Raw genomic sequence first — 17,181 nt, 5'->3', positions numbered from 1 at the left:
ACAGTGTTCTTCTTTCTAAGTCAGCAGAGGCAGATTGCACTCTGTTCATGGAAGTGCAGCATTACTTAGGCATTGTTTCAGTAATCCTGTTAGTCCCAGGTATCCTACTGAAGAGCTGACTGCCAGCAGGGAAGGATCTCTTTCTGGAGATCCCTCCTTTGGAGTTTTCCAGTGAGCCCAGGATAAGGGTAAGCCCTTCATCTCTTCTTTGTGGTGTAATGACCTGCTTAGCCAAACTCTCTTGTATGCTTCTTAATTATAACACCTGCATCATCATTGATTTACAGAAGACTAAAGAGATTAAATGAGAACTTAAGACACAGAAAAGCATTCCAGCTCACTGCTCCATCACAACATTTTTTATTGGAAGAGTCACAGAATAACTTTTATTTACATATTCTGTAAATAATATAATATAATATAATTATTTATATTTAATTAAGGCATATGTAAATAAATAATATAATACGTTTATTTATATTTAATTAAGGCATATAACTTCAGAATTAACTTAAATCCTATGGAATTAAGACATATAACTTCAGAATTAACTTAAATCCTTATCATATAAAAGCTCTGCAGGTGGTGGTCTCAGGGACCTTTCCTAGCGTGAACTTGGCTCTGAACTGCTCCAGCTCTCCGGCCGTTCGTTCCCTCCTCGGTGTGCAGAGCTGCCTGCTCTGATGCCGTGTGGATGCAGAGGCGCGGACGCGGCGCTGTGTGCAGAGGCACCGGCAGTCGGTGCGGCCGAAGCACTGCTTGCACCCGGGTGAGAAGGTTCTGTAGCTGCCTTGGGAGCAGCGACAGCAAGCGGAGCGGTGCTGGAAGGATTTGCTGCAGCAGGGCTCCCAGGGCCCGGAAGCCCAGAAGTCCACGGCCAGCGGCCGTTCCAGGAGCGTGAAGTGAGGCTGCGGATGGAGCTGCAGAATCCCCAGTCCCAACGGAATGGGGACAGCTGTGGGAGGACGTCACCCCAAGGGCAGGAGGACTGGAGGCAGCAGCAGAGCTCCCCACAGCTGGAGCGCTTCCAGATGAGACGCTGGGATTTGCAAGGACAAGCGGGCAGCACCGCTGCTGTTGGCTGGAGAGCCTGCAGTGAGGAAATGGATGGGAAGGCTCAGGATGGGTGCACCTGCCATACTGAAACACTGCTGCGTTTCAGTGCTGCAGAAGAACGCTTATCAGCGCCTGTTTAATCGCTGGTTCCTTATGCAGAAACTTACTTGGGAACCCAGGGCTTGGTGCTTGCTGTCCTCCCAGTCCAAGAGAAGGTAATGGTGGAGTGACCGCTTTCTCTCTCCAAAGTAGCTGAAAAAGTTCCAAATACATCCATGAAAACTACATTCCAACACAGGCAAGCATCTTTCAATCCACGCTTAAAGCAAAAACCCACGTGTGCCGACCAACTGAACGTAACTGAGAAACTGAACCAAACGCTGGCCACAAGCAATGGCAGCTTTAAACAAAATGCTCTCAGGCTGCTGTCTGCAAACAGCCTAGAAGCAGGAATCTGTTGGCAAAAAGTAATTGCCATCACCAGAACCTCTGGAGCTCTCATTCTTCTCTCCCTTGCTCTAGTTTGTTCCGTGACTCTATCTGCATCGCTGCTTTGGCTCAGTCTGCTCTCTGAGCACGGAACAATCATCTGTGCTGAAGTCTGAACCCTGAGCTCTGCCTAAAATGGGAATCCTAAGAAAAACCTTCACTCCAAATTTAAGAGAAAAGCAACATCAGGAACAGAAGTATTTTACCTTTCCTTAACTCTTACCATCGATGCTGTTCTCCAGGCATTTAAAGCCTTCAGCTCCTGCAGCCTGGTTCTCCATTGTTGCACATACTGATGGACAGCGTGTATCTAAACGTGGGAAAACACAAACATGCTTTTGTTAAGCATGGCTTTTGGTTTTTTCTTATTTGGGTCTTTTTTTTTCTTCTTTCTTTTTTTTCCTTCTTTAAAAGGGGGAACAAGAGTGATCTGAGCTACTGCAAGGAAATTTCAGACTGGACAATTCAGGTCTTGCCCCACTTCATGAGCAGAAACTCCTGCTTTGGATAATACGTTTTGTACCTGCATCATTGGTGAGGCCTGTGCCACACAGTTATCAGGAAGAGGCAGGGAGAATCATAGACCTGTTTGAGTCAGGAGGGACCTTTAAAGCCATCTGACCCAACTCCCCTGCAGTGAACAGGGACACCTATGGCCACATCAGGTTGCTCAGTGATGGCAAAGCCTTCAGGCCAGCAGCTCCTGCTGTTTTCTACTCGCTGCACAGAACAGTGAAGGTATGAGGGCGTTCTTACGTTCCCCTCGAGTTGGGCATTCGCTGAGTCAAGAGCGGCCACCTGAAGCACAGGAACCACTGCTACCCTGAACGCGTCACAGAAAGCTCAGTTGTTCCAAATACTTACGTAGAGTCCTGTGCCCTCCTTGGCACTGCAGGTGTCATACCCCAGGCGCAGCTCCTCAGGGGAGATCTCTGGAAAGCCTGCAGGGAGGCAAACAATCAGCATGCTCCAAAGGGAATACAACACAAATACAAAATTGCCCTCTAGAGTTACAGAAGAAACTGCCCTTGCTACACTGCCTGGGACCAGTCAGCTCTACTTGGAGACACAGAAAGGACTCCTGGTGCAACTTCAGGGGTGCAAACACACCAAGGAAATACCGTAATCCAGTGCCCCTACCTGTTGCATCACAAGGCACGTCCTCACCTTGCAGTGCTTCCATTGAGGCACAGCAGTGTGGACAAGGATAGAAATGCAGCCTGAACAGTAGCAGCACTCCTAAAAACGGGACTGACCTGAAACATTAGGCTTGCCCTTCTCAGGACAGTAACACGAAAACATCCACTGTCCAGAAGATTCCCAGGTTGCCATGTCTTCTGCTACCCAGTCACTAGGAAACACAACATGACAGCAAAAGAAGAAATTACACAGTCAGAAGCCAAAGGGCAAAAAGCAAAGTCAAACTCAAATAGCCAAAGCTGTGCCAATGAATTCCATAGGACGCTGCTCAGAGGGAACAGCTGAAGAATGCTACAGCTATCTTGAAAGACACAGCAGTCGCTCTGCTGGACACACAGTTGTCCAACAAAGCGTTTTATCGCAAGTAAATCACAACAGGTCTGGAAGAGAAACAAAACCCCCGTGCTTCCTATGGTCCCCCCCACGTCCCACCTTCCATCCCCCGGAACGCATCCTCTCCATTATCCACAGGAAGCCAGTAAGCACTTAAGCAGCTCGTTGCGAGTGCTTCCCAGGGATCAGGGTCGTCACTTACGCAAGTCTCTGCTGTCCATCTCTGTGCTCATCAGCCGGGTTTGCACCGCTTAACGCAGAGCTCGCTTTCTGCAAGGACGCTGCGCCTTTCTTGCCTGCTGCTCCAACCCCGGAGGCACCAGAGAGTCCTCCTCCATTGCAGCTGCCACCTGAGGAGCTCTTTGTGAGCACAGGAGGCTGCACAACAGCTGCAGGAGCACCCCGTCCTCCTGCAGATCCTCCTTTGCGCTGCAGCACGGCTGGCTGGAGAAGGTTTGTGTTTCTCTGGGCACGAACAACACGTCCTCGTCCATCACCTCCCATGTGCTGGGGCTGGCTAGGATTTGTGTCTATCTGGGTAGCCATCACTCAATCCTTTTTCAGCTCCTTCCGTGTGCTGGATCACAGATGGCTGGCTAAGGTTAATATTTGTCGGAGAAGTGCCCCCCCATCCGGCTCCAGTTCCTTTCGTGTTCTGGAGCACAGACAGCTGGCTAAGGTTTGTCGGAGTAGAATCTCCCAATCCTCCTACTGCTCCACCCTTGTGCAGAACCATGGGTGGCTGGCTAAAATTTGTGTCTGTCTGGTTAGAAGCTTTAGATCCCCCTACAGCCCGTCCCTTACACAGGGACACGGCTGGGCGGATAGGATTTCTCTTCCTTGGGGTACCAGCACCACATTCTTCTACAGCTCTTCCCATGTGCAGCATCACAGGTGGCTGGCTAAGCTTTGTATCTGTTGGTGTAGAATCTCCCCATCCTCCTACAGCTCCTCCCGTGTGCTGGAGCACAGGTAGCTGGCTAGGATTTGTATGTGATGGAGTAGCATCTCCCCATCCTCCTACAGCTCTTCTCTTGTTCTCAAACACGGTTCCTGTCATGGTGTTATGATTTTGACTGTGCTTATCTGGTTTATGGTACGCCATCTTCCTCCACATCTTCTCAAGCGCTGGAGCACGGATGCCTGGACAGCATTTCTGCGTCTCCGGGAAGCGGCACACCATCCTCCTCTGGCTCCTCCAATGGGACCTGATAATGAAGAAGAAAGGATGCAAAGCCATTGGCACAATGCCGACCAAGCCAGCAAGAAGTTGGAAGCAAAACCTGAGTGTCCTGGTGGACGACAGGTTGCCATGAGCCAGCAGTGTGCCCTTGTGGCCAAGAGGGCCAATGGCATCCTGGGGTACCTCCACATTTAATGCTAAACCAGGCTGCCCAGGGCCCCATCCAACCTGGCCTTGAACACCTCCAAGGATGGGGCATCCACAGCCTCTCTGTTCCAGCACCTCACCACTCTCTGGGTAAAGAATTTCCCCCTGATGTCCAACCTAAATCTCCCCTCCCTCAACTTAAAACCATTTCCCCTCGTCCTACACCTATCAACCCTTTCAAAGAGTTGATTCCCCTCCTGTTTGTAGGCTCCCTGTAGGTACTGAAAGGCTGCAATGAGGTCACCCCGCAGCCTTCTCTTCTCCAGGCTGAACAAGCCCAGCTCCCTCAGCCTGTCCTCATAGGGGAGCTGCTCCAATCCCCTGATCATCCTAGTGTCCCTCCTCTGGACCCTCTCCAACAGCTCCCTGTCCTTTTTGAACTGCGGGCTCCACACTTGGACGCAGTGCTACAGATGGGGCCTCACAAGAGCAGAGCAGAGGGGGACGATCACCTCCCTGTCCCTGCTGGCCACCCCTCTTTTGATGGAGCCCAGGATCCCATTTGCCCTCTGAGCCACAAGAGCACACTGCTGGCTCATATTCAGTTTTTCATCTATCAGGAAACACACACTTCCTCGACGGCACAGCCGGCTGCACGCCTCCTGGGTGTCCTCGCCTCTTTCCTCGAGACGGACTCGAGGCTTTTCCTCTGCTGGCTGCAGCGTCCATGCCCAGTAGCTGCCCTGAGCTCCTCCTCGGCACGACGACGAGCGCTTTCCCTTCCTCCAGAGAGATGTTTGTCCTCATTACGGCTGCAGACTCCTCCACGGGCGCCGGCTGACGAAGTGCATCTCTGCTGGAGGTGCAGCACACCCAGCAGCTGCCCTTTCCTCCTGCCAGCACGGATGCTGAGCTTTTGGCTGCACCGCAGTCTCTCGTCACCTTTGCTTTGCCATCAAACTGAATCCTATTTCTTTGCTGTTCTGCTGGTTGATTTCGGTTCTTTTTGTTTCTGTTTATTGTCTCTTTCTTCATTGGGTCACATTGGTTTGCTTTCCTTTGTTCACTTGGTTTCGTTTTCTTTATTGCTCTTTTGCTTTTCTCTCCAATGTTTGTTGCCCTTGTATATTGCTGCCTTTACTTCTTTTTCCTATTTCTCCTTTTTTGTGTTTGCTTTGGATTTTTTTGTTTGTTCTTTTTTTTGTATTTTATTATTGTTTTTCCTTTTAATCTTTATTTTTGTCTTATTGTGTCCTCTGTGGAGGATTGTAAACCCGTATGCAATGGTGTAGCGACCTTGTCAGGCCCAGTAACACAGTGTGTTGCCCTGGTGTTGTATTTTTATGGTATCATAGGTTGGATTTCAAAGGGGTTTGTCTCAGGTGGAGCTTTGAGATCCAACCTTGAAGCTTTGTTTTCTGAATCACCCAGGTCCGTTGATTTAGGAGCCTGGGTATTTTCTAATGCAGTGTTCTGGACTTGTTTTATACGGGGAAGTCAAGCTTGATTTCTTTCCCGCTAATATGCCGAGTTGCTGCTTTTGTTCTCTAAGGTATTGCTTGAAAGCTCTGCTTGATTGAAGGCAATTAATAATGGCCACGGCACAGTGGACATGGCCAGCTGCCACTCTTTTGTGATCAAAATGTCTTTATCTAATCCATGGAAATAACCGGATGAGAGGGGGAATGAAGAGGGAGAGACACCAGGCACAGAAAACTGGATTGGTTAAAAAGGCCAATTTGAGTTGGGACTGTGTAAGGATGGGGTTGTGGCAACTCATAAAAACTGTGGGATTGAGAGTAACAAGGTTCTTCTTCAGAGATGCTCACCTTGAGCTGTAAGTCTCAAGAACTGCAAATAAATGAGGGTGAAGGACAGACTGATCCACTGAAAGCAGAAGTCACAGCTTGAGCCGAGAATGTTGGAGGGGCAGCAGCACGATTCCTTCAGCACAAGGTGACAGGAGTGCCACTGCTGCAACGGTTTCTGGAGCCCCGGGTGGGAGCCTGCAGGTGCTGGCCATCAGAGCCCTGCCCCAAAGCGTCCGGCTGCCAGCAGTGGGTGAGTTCACTGGGACTGTGGGGATGGGAGGTGCTAACCAGCGAGCCTTCAGTTTCCACTCCTAAATTCAGGCTTGGAAGCACGCTAAAAATGGGAAATAGATCTGGTGTAGGAGGGGGATGTCCTTAGCCAAGGTCCTGGAAAACTGGAGGAAAACTGATGAAACTGCAGATCTACCAACAAAAAGGAGAGCACACGGCGCTTGACTTGGTGGGTTTGTGGGAAGGTCAGCCTCCCTGTGTTTATATTTCAGCCATCGTTCTCCATGCTGGAGAGGCTTTACCCATTGCACGTGCATGGACAACTTGTGCAATAGCATCCTTGATCCAGACCCCATTTCCGTACGGCATCTCTTTCTCAATGGCCCGCGGTGTCACGGGGGCACCGAACTGGAAATAACGCCCTCGTGGTGTCACTGTAAAAGTTTGCTGAGCGAAGCTCTGGTTGCTCCATCCCTGGAGCTGTTCAAGGCCAGGCTGGGCAGCATGCCCCAGTGGGTGGCATTCCTGCCCAGGGCATCGGGGTTGAGCTTCTAAGTTCTGTCCTTTGCAGCCCAACTCATTCCGCTGTTCTGCGTTCCTGTGATGTAAGCAGCGGCCCTGGTGCACCACAATCACAGTGCATCACAAGCGGAGCAGCCCGCGGGGAGCCTCTGCCATCCCAGAGCTGTGAGGTCACGGTGCCCCTCTGCTGTGCTGAGCTCACAATGCCTGCCTGTGACGCTGTGCCGCAGGCTTCGCTCTGTGCGACTCACTGTGGCTGTGGCGGTGGTGGTGGAAGCATGGTGCGAGTGTGGGGGGCCATGGCCCCTGCCCGCCTTGTCTTCCTCTTCCTCCTGATGGCCGTGTGCTTCATGGAGACCTGCGCTGCTCCGTGGCGAGCACCGGGAGCAGGTGGGTGGGCAGAGACGGGACCAAACCTGAGCAGCACTGGGGCGAGAAGTCGGGCTGTGTCCCCACGGCCCTGTGCCGCTCTTCCCTGGGCTGCCTTCCAGGGCAGGGGCTGGGGGCTTTGGGCAGGGGGTGACGGGCTGCACTGCAGGAGCCGGGCAGGAGCCCGTGGCAGCGCTGCTCCCCAGGCCTGGCTCCAGCCGTGCCGCCAGGTCGGGCCGTGGCTCTGCTGCTTGCTGGCTGGAGCACAGCCTTCATCCTGGGAGGGAGGCATCCTGGGGAGAGCTCAGAAGATGTGTGCTGGAGACGCGTGAGCGTTTTCTGTCCCAGGCTTGTGGTACTCCCCATAGATGACTCCCAGTTTCCAACACAGAGCCCCGGCCCACAGCCCAGAGGAGGAGACAGATGTGCTTTCCTCCAGGGCTTCAGTGCAGCCTTCCTTTGTGTGCATCAGAGCCCTCCCAGTAAGAAAGCCCCGAGGGGCTGCATCTTCTTCCGTGCGGTCCGTGAGGGATGCGGCACGTGGCCTGGAGGGAGTCTTGTATGCCCTGCCAGGTGCCAGCCTGCAGCTCATCCTGGCTGCTCTGCAACTTTGGAAATCGGGACCCGAGTCCTTCTCCCAGCCCGTCCCACAGCCCACATCCAGTTACTGCTGGGGTAGGAGATCACGCCGTGCAGTGGGACCTTCTCTTGTCTGTTCTTGATTCTAGATGATGACCTCCTGGATCCAGATTTCACGCCTGTGCCTGAGGGACAACCCAGAGGTAAGTTGTGTCTGTTTCCTTGAAGGCAGAAACACTCATGCCCTCGTAGTTTACTCGGGTGCAAGGTCTTCCAAGTCTGTCTGTGCCTTGAAGGGCTTGCACAGATGAGCCTTGAGTGTTTCTTTGCTGGGAGAGCTGCCACATTTCGGTGGGAAGGTCACCACTGCCCCTCTTCAGCTGAGAGAGCCCAGAGCTTCATATTTGGGCTGTGCCATTCCCTGACCCACGGCCAGACCTTACAGGTCTCCCAGGGTTACAAAGGAGGCCCCCACATGCAGTGGAAGCTCTCCTCACCTGTGTCTGATCACACTTGTGCCTGCAGGCCCTGCTGGCGAATCAGAATGGAATCCTGTCCATGAGCCTGAGGGGAATGCTGGAGGTAAGTCACCAGGCTTCGTTTCCTTGATATTTGTTCATGTGTGGCTGATAGTTCAGCAAGGGTTCTGCTTTTCACCGGCCAGTGGGTTCTTCTCCACAGGAAGCATGGGGTGTTGTTGTTTCCTGGGTGCTCTGTGCTCTCGGCGTCGTGTTGGCTTTGCCTCTGTATCTCAGAGGTCTCCCAGTGAGACAATTGGAAGGAGCTGAATGCTGTGCTGTGAGGTCTCTGAGAATTGTTTCCCGTGGCCTGGGGAAAGTGTTTTGAAAGCTGTGGAATACCAGCCGTCAGGTCACCGGGCCTCTCTGCAGCTTTGGAACTTTTGCCCCATGCCATTAATTGAGCCCCTTCCATCACCTCAGGTCAGTAAGGAAGAGAGGTGGGCACATGCCATGGGAACGTCTCTCAGCTGTCCTGGATTCCAGCCATGTCTCCAGGCAGTGGCTGACCAAAGCCCAGCTTCAATCCGGTCCCTGAGATGCGGGGCGATCCCACAGCTGAGTCCCTGAGAGCTGTTAGTTTTCACTCAGGCTTTAATTTTCTTTCCGTGTGACTTCCTGCTTCCTCTGTGGAAGAGGAGGGAAGGTTCGGGTCAGGCTGTGTGCAGAGTGCAGCGCGCTGCCTCGCAAAGCTGTCGTTGCTGGCCGCTCCAGCCCTGAGCTGCTCCCGGTGCCTTGTGCAGAGCCAGCGGGCACCACGCAGTCGAGCTGAGGGCTGAGCTCCAGGAGGGCGTTCCTCTGGGCAGCCCCACGCGGTGTAAGTTCTGTAGGATCGCGGTGCCCCTGCGCGTACCTGGGAACTGTTTCCGAGGTGCTCCTGTGTGGAAGGGAGAGAGCAGTGTCACGAAGGAATCCCCTGCTTTGATTGCATCCCACGTCGTTCCGATTGGGAGGATTAGTTAGAGTTGCTCTGTGCTGCGTTTGTTTGCAGGTGTGAGTGGAGGAGGTGATCCAGCTTCCCCTCTGAGTTCCAAGACCGAAACCTGGGCGGATGGCATGGGTAAGTCACGGCTCTGTAATTCCTTGGAGAGCTCTCACTGCCCGCTTCAGTGCCACTTCATGGCACTGCTTCCCCCGTATGCTCTGCTGTTCAGCGATGCTGTTATGCATGACTGAATGGCTTTCATGGCTTGCAGAAGTGCCCCCAGGGAGGGCTTTGCTCAGTCGCTGGTTCGTTTCTGCGCTGCAGCCCAGGTGGATGCCCAGGGGTGGTGGTTTGTTTTACCGATGGCGCTGACTCAGCAATGGTCTTCAAAACCTCGTGCTCATGGCATTTAACTTCATGTGTTCCGTGCAGGTCTGGAACGGGGAAAGGATGAATCCAACAGAGGAAAGTCCTCCCAGGGGTCTTACCATCCGAGAGAGCTGCTGAAGGAAATGGAAGTGGCAGCTCCTGGTGGGTATACTTCAGTCTGTTCACTGAGACTCGGGAAGCTGAGGCCTGATGTCCGTGTGCAGCCTGCACAGCAGGAGGGCATTGCTCAGAGCCGTGCTGCAGTGCTGTTCCAAGCGATGCCTTGCAGGCACTGGGGAGCACCAGAGATGGTCTGCTGCCACTTCTGCATCCAGCTGAGACCCAGGGGCAGCTGCTCCCCCAGCACGACCATTACTTGTCAGAGCTGCTTTGTGGAGACCCAGATGGCAGCAAATGTCAAGTGCGGCAATTCTGTTAATACAAAGCCCTGCCTGCAGCTGGGCTAATTCAAGGCAGGATGAGCATCCCGAGCAGGGATGGCTGCCTTTGCTAATGCTGGAAACCATGTGCAGATGTCGATTCTGGAGGTGTTCCTATTGGAGCTTGAATTTCAGCCTGCAAGGTGCCTGGCTGTGATGGTGGAATGTGATGGTTGGTGATGCTCACAGCACAGCGTGTGAGGGCCTTGCTTAAGAGTTGATTCCTCAGGAGGCGTGAGAGGGTAGGCACCCTGCAATTCGTGGGAGTGCCCAAATGCCCGTGGCAGCAGAGGAGGTCGCAGGTGGATTTGGGGGGCGGAGGCCAGCAGACTTGGCCTGAGCTCGGGGTTGGGTCAGCTCAGATGTGCGATGTGAGAACACATCTCATCCGACTGTCCTATGTCTTTCTAAAGGGACGAACACAGGCAGCGCAAACCACTGGCATGCCAGGAGATTTCTGTCCAGTGTCACCAGAGTCACTGGGTGCCAGCAGGCGCTTCCTGCCTGCTCTCGCACATCAGGTCAGCAGCCGAACCCGAGCGTGTGAGCGCAGAGCACGTGTTGTAAAAGAGGCCAGGAGCGGCTCTCTGAAAATGGCTGAGCTCAGCGGGGTGTGCAGAGTTGTTCCAGCCGTGTGCCAGAGAAGGCCTGTGTGATGCTGCTCACCTCTCACCGCTCCCAGTTCCCAGAGGGCTGTGAGCTTTGTCCTTTTGGGAACGAAGCGGCCCGAGGGCAATGAGGTGAAGGTAAGGTGGGACGTTGTCGTTTCTTCCAGGGCTGAATGCAGGGAAAAGCACAAAGGCTGCTGCTGGCAGATCTGTGCGGCAGCGCCACGTGGCAGTGATGGTGCTGCTCTCAGCTGTGCTGCTGTCTGCGCTGGTGCTGGCCTGCGTTGCTGCGTCGCGGACGTGGAACACATGCCTGTGAGTTGTCTTTTTCCCCCAACCATTCCATTGCTGCACGTGGCAATGAAGCACTTGTGGTGCCGGGATCCTGGGCAGCTGAATCAGCTGCTGGCAGTATGCTATCACGATTTATTCGCAAGGTCTTCCAAGCTTGCCCTTATTTCTTGTCAGTGAGTAGTGCTTTCTGAAACTCATTTTCAGTGTGTGCAAGAGGGGAGAGAGAGCAGCAGAGCGAGCTCATCCTGACACCGGCTGGGAGGGAGTTCCAGCTGGAGATGAAGTGGAGAGTGGAGAGGCAACGAGAGAGATCCTTGCCCAAGCCAACAAGAACCTCAGCAATAGTTCCAGTCCGTTCCGTTCTGCCATCCCAGAGGCCAGAGGTGTTCAGACTCGTCTGGAAGACCTGGAGCGTGAACTCCAAGCCATGAAAGAGGTCCGTGGGAACAGTGGTGAGTGCTGCTTCCCGTCAGAGGACGGCCCTGGAAGTGAGAGCGGAGGATCAGCGGCAGAGCATTTGCCCTTCACCCTCCGTTCCCCAGGACGAGTATCACCAATAGTTCGAAGGTTCTTAGCTCGCCATAGCTACAATCCTTTTGAGGGTCCCAATGAGGACCCAGAAAGCGAGCTTCCTCTGACCGCCGGGCAGCACGTTTATGTCTTTGGAGATGTGGATGAGGACGGCTGGTTTCTGGGAGAGCTGACGGATGGCACGAGAGGGCTGGTCCCTTCCAGTCTGGTGACAGAGGTTTCAGATGATGAGCTGGACACAACGATGCCTCCCGAGCTCTGTGATCTGCTGGAAACGGATGATTAAGTCGATGCAAAGAGTCCATAATTCAGCAACATCCTGTCGCAATTCTTGCCTCACTCCATCTGCAAGACGACCCCCCGCTCCACTTGATGTTCAAGTGAAGTGTGAGCAGGATGTGGATGAGCTCCTCCTGGGACGATCTGAGATGACTGACAGTGCGACTGCGTGGTTTTATCGTATATTAAAAATAGTTTTAAAAACTAACAAGCAGCACTGTTCTTTTTCTTTTTTGTTGAGGTGACACTTTTTCTAGCTGAGATTTTGCAAGAGTCTTGAAGCAGACTTGAACTGGTAGAAGTTGGCCGTGTTTGCATTCTGTTTCTCCTTCTTTCCTTGCTGATCAGAGTCAAGGTGCCATGCATCCACTCCCTGCCTCTGGCTGCCCCCCTCCACTGTGAAAAGAACCGAGAGCTTCTGGCACAGAAGTTTGTCCGTGTGCAAGGCTTAAACTTCGTGCTTCTTCCTTCTCTGCTTGGTAAAACTCAGTGTTGGGCTCATTTGGAGTCTGAGTGCTGGTTTCTGGGGCAGTCCTTAGCCCCAGGAGTGCCTGTATCAGCTGTGGCGGTGCAAATCCCACGCCCCACGTTCTCCCCTTCAGCCAGGCCTCCCAGTGCTTGGTGCACTTGGACAAAAGGTGGAGGACCAGTACGTGAAGGTTCTCCTTCTGTACTTCGCCCCTGCTTGCGTCTGGGTAGCAAACGGCAGTGAATAAGGGCGTTAGGGGATGCCCTGATTGTCCCTGCCTTCTGCCTCGTGTCCCATTGCCCGGGGCCAATCCTGGAGTCAGTCGTCTCCTGGCAGCCTGGTACATCTGGACACAAATCACGGCCCATGGGGGTAGTTTGGAATGTGTGAGTTCAGCAAGTGCTCAGGTTTGTGCAGCTGGGGGAAAGAACCAGGTTTGGCCATCCAAGGGGGCCAGTATGGAAAAGCACCCGGCAGATCTCCATCATCTCAGACCCCGCAATTAGAGATTCTTAGCGAGTGTGAACATTGACCAATACCTGAGGGCAGGTGGGAGGAACATGGATGAAGCCAGGCTCTTCTCGGTGGTGTGCAGCGGTGGGACAGCGAGCAGCGGCCTAGAACTTGAACTCGGGAAGTGCCATGCAGGCATGTGGAAGCCTTTGTTATGGTAAGGGTGGGGGAGCACCGGGATGGGTTGCCCAGAGAGGTGGCGGAGGTTGTGATGGGCATCTCCTCTGGTAGGGATGCCTCCCAGGTACTGCCAAATCCTCGAGGCTGTCCGCCAATGGAGGCCAGGGCAAAGTCAGCCCACTGGAGTCAGCCTGGATTACAACCTGAGGAGGAATGGCAGCTTCTTGTATTTGCTGTAAACAGGTGCAGGCAAATTGTAAGCAGAAGCCAGCTTGCTCTTCTTCCATCCACCTCCTTCCTTCCTTATCTGTTTTAACAACACGCATTCATTTCACAGCAGTAGGTGCTGAGATAGTTCACTTGTCCACACTTGTTTTGCGTGTTTGCGTGTGTGTTCACGCGTGAGAGTATCTGCACTCATGGTTTGATACGGGATGTCCCGTCAGTGAGCGAGTGTGAATCTTGTCATCTGCAAATCTGTCATCAGGTCCCTGCTTAATTTTTCACCTATTTCTTAAACTGCTGCTAAACAGAACTGAGCAAAATAGATTTGCCATTTCCTGCCATGCCAAACTAGCAGAGTGGCAGGATGATGAGCAAAGTCGCCCAATGCTTACAAAAACGTGATGTCCAAACAAAGCCTGTGTTCCCTGAGGTTTTAGCTCCACATCTCACACTGCAGGGGGAACTTTGCAGACAGATGTCACTACAGCATTCTGGCCCCATAGCCCCTATGGCCCTATAACCACTACAACCCCCTCTCATAGCAATCCCATCCCATATCCATCATATCCACCCCATAACCATCTTGATTCCATCCCATATCTATACCCCCACATCCTATCCCCATCTTCTACTCCATATCCATCCTAAATCCATATCCCCACATCCATTCCATACATTATCATACAATCAATGAATATACAGATGACACAGTATACCCGAGAGCTCGGCTTATGCAGTCATACTAGAACAGAAAAGAAGGACACTGACCCTACCTTAGGCTCATGTGGTAAACTCCAGTGGAGCGGATCACCAGAACGGATCCTTCTCCCCTGGCAGTCAGCTCTTAAATGGGTCTCGGAGGGGTGCAGCCAGGCTCCACCACTCCCGGCAGCGCAGATGAATTGCCTTCACCTGTGCTCCCATGGCTGACTCAGGGCTGGCCTCAGGTGACCGGTCAGAGGTTCAGGCTGTGGTTCAGCAGTCCCCGTACACTTATCCATCCCATTATCACCCCAGCCCCATATTCTTCCCCAGTCCATCCCACACTCTTCCCCTGTTGATCCCACATCCATCCCAACCTAATCCCATACCCAGGGCCCATCCCATATATATTCCAATTACCGATCTCCCATTCCATAACCATCCCATATCCCACATCCCAATCCTAAATTTCACATCCTAATCCCACATCCCATCCCCATCTCCCACCTGTCAATCCCAATCCCATCTCCCACCCCCTATAGCAATAGGGCGCACCCTGAAGTCCCGCCCCCATCACCGCCCCGCCCCATGCCAGTGCTCCTCCTATCAACGGCCCCGCACCTCCCCGCCCCCGGGCTCTCATTGGTCCGGTGCAGCTCTGTCCTGCCTCCGGGCTCCCATTGGTCAGTAGCAGCGCCGCCGGCTCCCATTGGCTGAGACGCGGCGCGCGGGAACGGCCGTTAGCAGCCGGGTCGGAGCCGCCCCGCTTTCCCCTCAGGCGCTGCTACTCCCGCAGCCCGGGTCGCCCCGCGCGGCACCGCTGCTGTGCGCCGGAGCTGTCCGGAAGCACCGAGATGGAACCGCGGCACGAGCGTCGCGGTGCTGAGGACAGAGGCGCCGGAGCTGGGGGAACGGTGAGCGGCACCGGGACAGGGGACACCTGGGCAGCCGTAACCTGGCTTCATGCGGGGTGAGGGGCTGGGAGTGGGACTGGGATGCGGATGCAGACAGGATGGGATGTGGGGAAGTGGGATAAATACGGGACGGGCTGTGAATATGGGGTGGATATGAGGCTATAGGGAGCTATGGGAGAGATATAGGGGGATAATGGGGAAATAGAGGGGGGAGAGGGAGCTGTGGAGAGCTGGGGAGGGATATGGGGGAGTGGGGGCTACAGAAAGCTGTGAGGTATAGGGAGGCGTATGGATATATCGTGGGCTGTGGTGGGGAATTGGGGTATATGGGGGATTTGGGGCAATAGAGGGCTGTGAGGATCTTATGGGGAAACAGTGCTATGGGGAGCACGGGGGGTTTGGGAGGGGCTATGGGGGGCTGAATGGGGGTATAAGGTGGGCTATGGAGGGATGTGTGGCTAGAGGGTCCAGATATCATCCACTCTTTGCTGGATGAGGCTGGGAATGTGACCACTGAGGATAAGGAAAAGGCAGAGGTTCTGAATGCCTTCTTTACGTCTGTCTTTAAAAGTCAGACCAGTTATCCTCAGGATACTCCTCTCTCTGACCTGGTAATCTTGGCTGGGGACCACACTAATCCCCCTGTGATTCTGAAAGAAACAGTCAGAGACCTACTGCTCCAACTGGCCTGCCACAAGTCGATGGGGCCAGATGAGATCCACCCGAGAGTGCTGAGGGAACTGGCGGAGGTGACAGCCGAGCCGCTTTCCATCATCTGTCAGCGCTCCTTGTGCACTGGTGAGGTCCCAGAAGACTGGAGCCTTGCCAATGTGACTCCATTTACAAGAAAGGTCGTAAGGAGGATCCGGGGAACTACAGGCCTGTCAGCCTGACCTCGGTGCCAGGGAAGGTTATGGAGCAGATCACACGGCATGTGCGGGATGAGCGGGGGATCAGGCCTAGCCAGCATGGGTTCGTGAAGGGCAGGTCCTGTTTGACCAACCTGATCTCCTTCTATGATCTAGTGACCCATCTGGTGGATGAGGGAAAGGCTGTTGATGTGGTCTACCTACACTTCAGCAAAGCCTTTGACACTGTCTCCCACAGCATTCTCCTGCAGAAGCTGGCAGCCCGAGGCTTGGATGGGTGCACTCTCGGCTGGGTGAGGAGCTGGCTGGAGGGCCGGGCTCAGAGAGTGGTGGTGAATGGAGTGAAATCCAGCTGGCGACCGGTCGTGAGTGGTGTTCCCCAGGGGTCGGTGCTGGGGCCTGTCCTCTTCAATATCTTGATTGATGACCTGGATGAGGGCATCGAGTGCACCCGCAGTAAATTTGCAGATGACACCAAATTGGCTGGAAGTGTGGATCTGCCTGGGGGTAGCGAGGCCTTGCAGAGGGATCTGGACAGGCTGGAGAGCTGGGCTGGAGCCAACGGGATGAGTTTCAACAAGGCCAAATGCCGGGTCCTGCACTTCGGCTACAACAACCCCAGGCGACGCTGCAGGCTTGGGGCGGTGTGGCTGGAGGACGGCGTAGAGGAAATGGACCTGGGGGTATTGATGGATGCTCGGCTGAACAGGAGCCAGCAGTGTGCCCAGGTGGCCAAGAAGGCCAATGGCATCCTGGCTTGCATCAGAAACAGTGCAGCCAGCAGGAGCAGAGAGGTGATTGTGCCCTGTGCTCAGTACTGGTGAGGCCGCACCTCGAGTACTGTGTCCAGTTTTGGGCCCCTCACTGCAAGAAAGACATCGAGGCCCTGGAACGTGTTCAAAGGAGGGCAATGAAGCTGGTGAGGGGTCTGGAACACAGGGCTGCTGAGGAGAGGCTGAAGGAGCAGGGAATGTTCAGCCTGGAGAAGAGGAGCTCAGGGCAGACCTCACTGCTCTCTGTGACTGCTTGAAGGGAGGTTGTAGTGAGCTGGGGGTCGGCCTCTGCTCTCATGTCGTTAGTGATAGGAGCAGAGGGAATGGTTTCAAGCTGCGGCAGGGAAGATTCAGGCTGGACATGAGGAAGTATTACTTTTCAGAAAGGGTGGTCAGGCACTGGAATGGATGCCCAGGGAGGTGGTGGAGTCACCAAGCCTGGGGGTGTTCAAGGAAAGGCTGGATGTTGTGTTGAGGGACATGGTTTAGTGGGAGCTGTTGGTAAGAGGTGAACGGTTGGACTGGATGATCTTTTATGTCTTTTCCAACCTTGGTGATTCTATGATTCTATTTCCTAAGCTGTAGGGCTATCAGCTCTCATAGAAAACAAGGAAGAGCCCTGGGAGTCCTTGCCCCGAACCTTGCACCCTATTGAAGGGCAGGGGCACTGTTCTCCAAGCAGCCTGATGAGATGAGTAAGGGACGGCCGGGC

At 53.8% G+C, this 17,181-nt stretch overlaps 2 protein-coding genes across 5 annotated transcripts; one reads left to right on the top strand and one right to left on the bottom strand.

Moving 5' to 3' along the window:
- Positions 1–22: 22 nt before the first annotated feature.
- On the bottom strand, positions 23–3,862 carry LOC125686025 (nucleoporin NUP42-like). Of its 4 annotated transcripts, none has more exons than XM_048929644.1 (5): positions 2,802–3,862; positions 2,410–2,486; positions 1,752–1,855; positions 1,224–1,308; positions 23–1,090 (listed from the first exon to the last, which is right to left on the bottom strand). In XM_048929644.1, the coding sequence occupies exons 1-5, from the start codon at positions 2,875–2,877 to the stop codon at positions 605–607; spliced, it is 828 nt and encodes a 275-aa protein (XP_048785601.1). In that variant the 5' UTR covers positions 2,878–3,862; the 3' UTR covers positions 23–604. The 4 variants fall into 4 exon arrangements, with proteins under 4 accessions (XP_048785601.1, XP_048785602.1, XP_048785600.1 ...); XM_048929646.1 differs by having other exon boundaries at positions 969–1,090; positions 1,769–1,855; XM_048929645.1 differs by lacking the exon at positions 1,224–1,308 and having other exon boundaries at positions 24–1,090; positions 1,769–1,855.
- A 3,362-nt stretch (positions 3,863–7,224) lies between these two features.
- On the top strand, positions 7,225–12,050 carry LOC125686018 (uncharacterized). Its single transcript, XM_048929627.1, has 7 exons — positions 7,225–7,362; positions 8,070–8,123; positions 8,446–8,502; positions 9,430–9,498; positions 9,796–9,894; positions 10,948–11,095; positions 11,279–12,050. The coding sequence occupies exons 1-7, from the start codon at positions 7,251–7,253 to the stop codon at positions 11,889–11,891; spliced, it is 1,152 nt and encodes a 383-aa protein (XP_048785584.1). The 5' UTR covers positions 7,225–7,250; the 3' UTR covers positions 11,892–12,050.
- The last annotated feature ends 5,131 nt before the right edge of the window (positions 12,051–17,181 follow it).

Source organism: Lagopus muta, chromosome 30 (assembly GCF_023343835.1).
Source record: "Lagopus muta isolate bLagMut1 chromosome 30, bLagMut1 primary, whole genome shotgun sequence".
Taxonomy (NCBI): domain Eukaryota; kingdom Metazoa; phylum Chordata; class Aves; order Galliformes; family Phasianidae; genus Lagopus; species Lagopus muta.
Note: the sequence above shows the minus strand (reverse complement) of the source record. Positions and strands in the feature narration are given on the sequence as shown.

Coding starts and splice junctions, on each gene's coding strand:
- LOC125686025 (XM_048929643.1), bottom strand. CDS start 1,645: ATGATTGTTCCGTGCTCAGAGAGCAGACTGAGCCAAAGCAGCGATGCA. Junction 1,091..1,223: donor ACCAAGCCCTGGGTTCCCAA/GTAAGTTTCTGC, acceptor TCCTCACTGCAG/GCTCTCCAGCCAACAGCAGC.
- LOC125686018 (XM_048929627.1), top strand. CDS start 7,251: ATGGTGCGAGTGTGGGGGGCCATGGCCCCTGCCCGCCTTGTCTTCCTC. Junction 8,124..8,445: donor GCCTGAGGGACAACCCAGAG/GTAAGTTGTGTC, acceptor TTGTGCCTGCAG/GCCCTGCTGGCGAATCAGAA. Junction 9,895..10,947: donor AATGGAAGTGGCAGCTCCTG/GTGGGTATACTT, acceptor CGTTTCTTCCAG/GGCTGAATGCAGGGAAAAGC.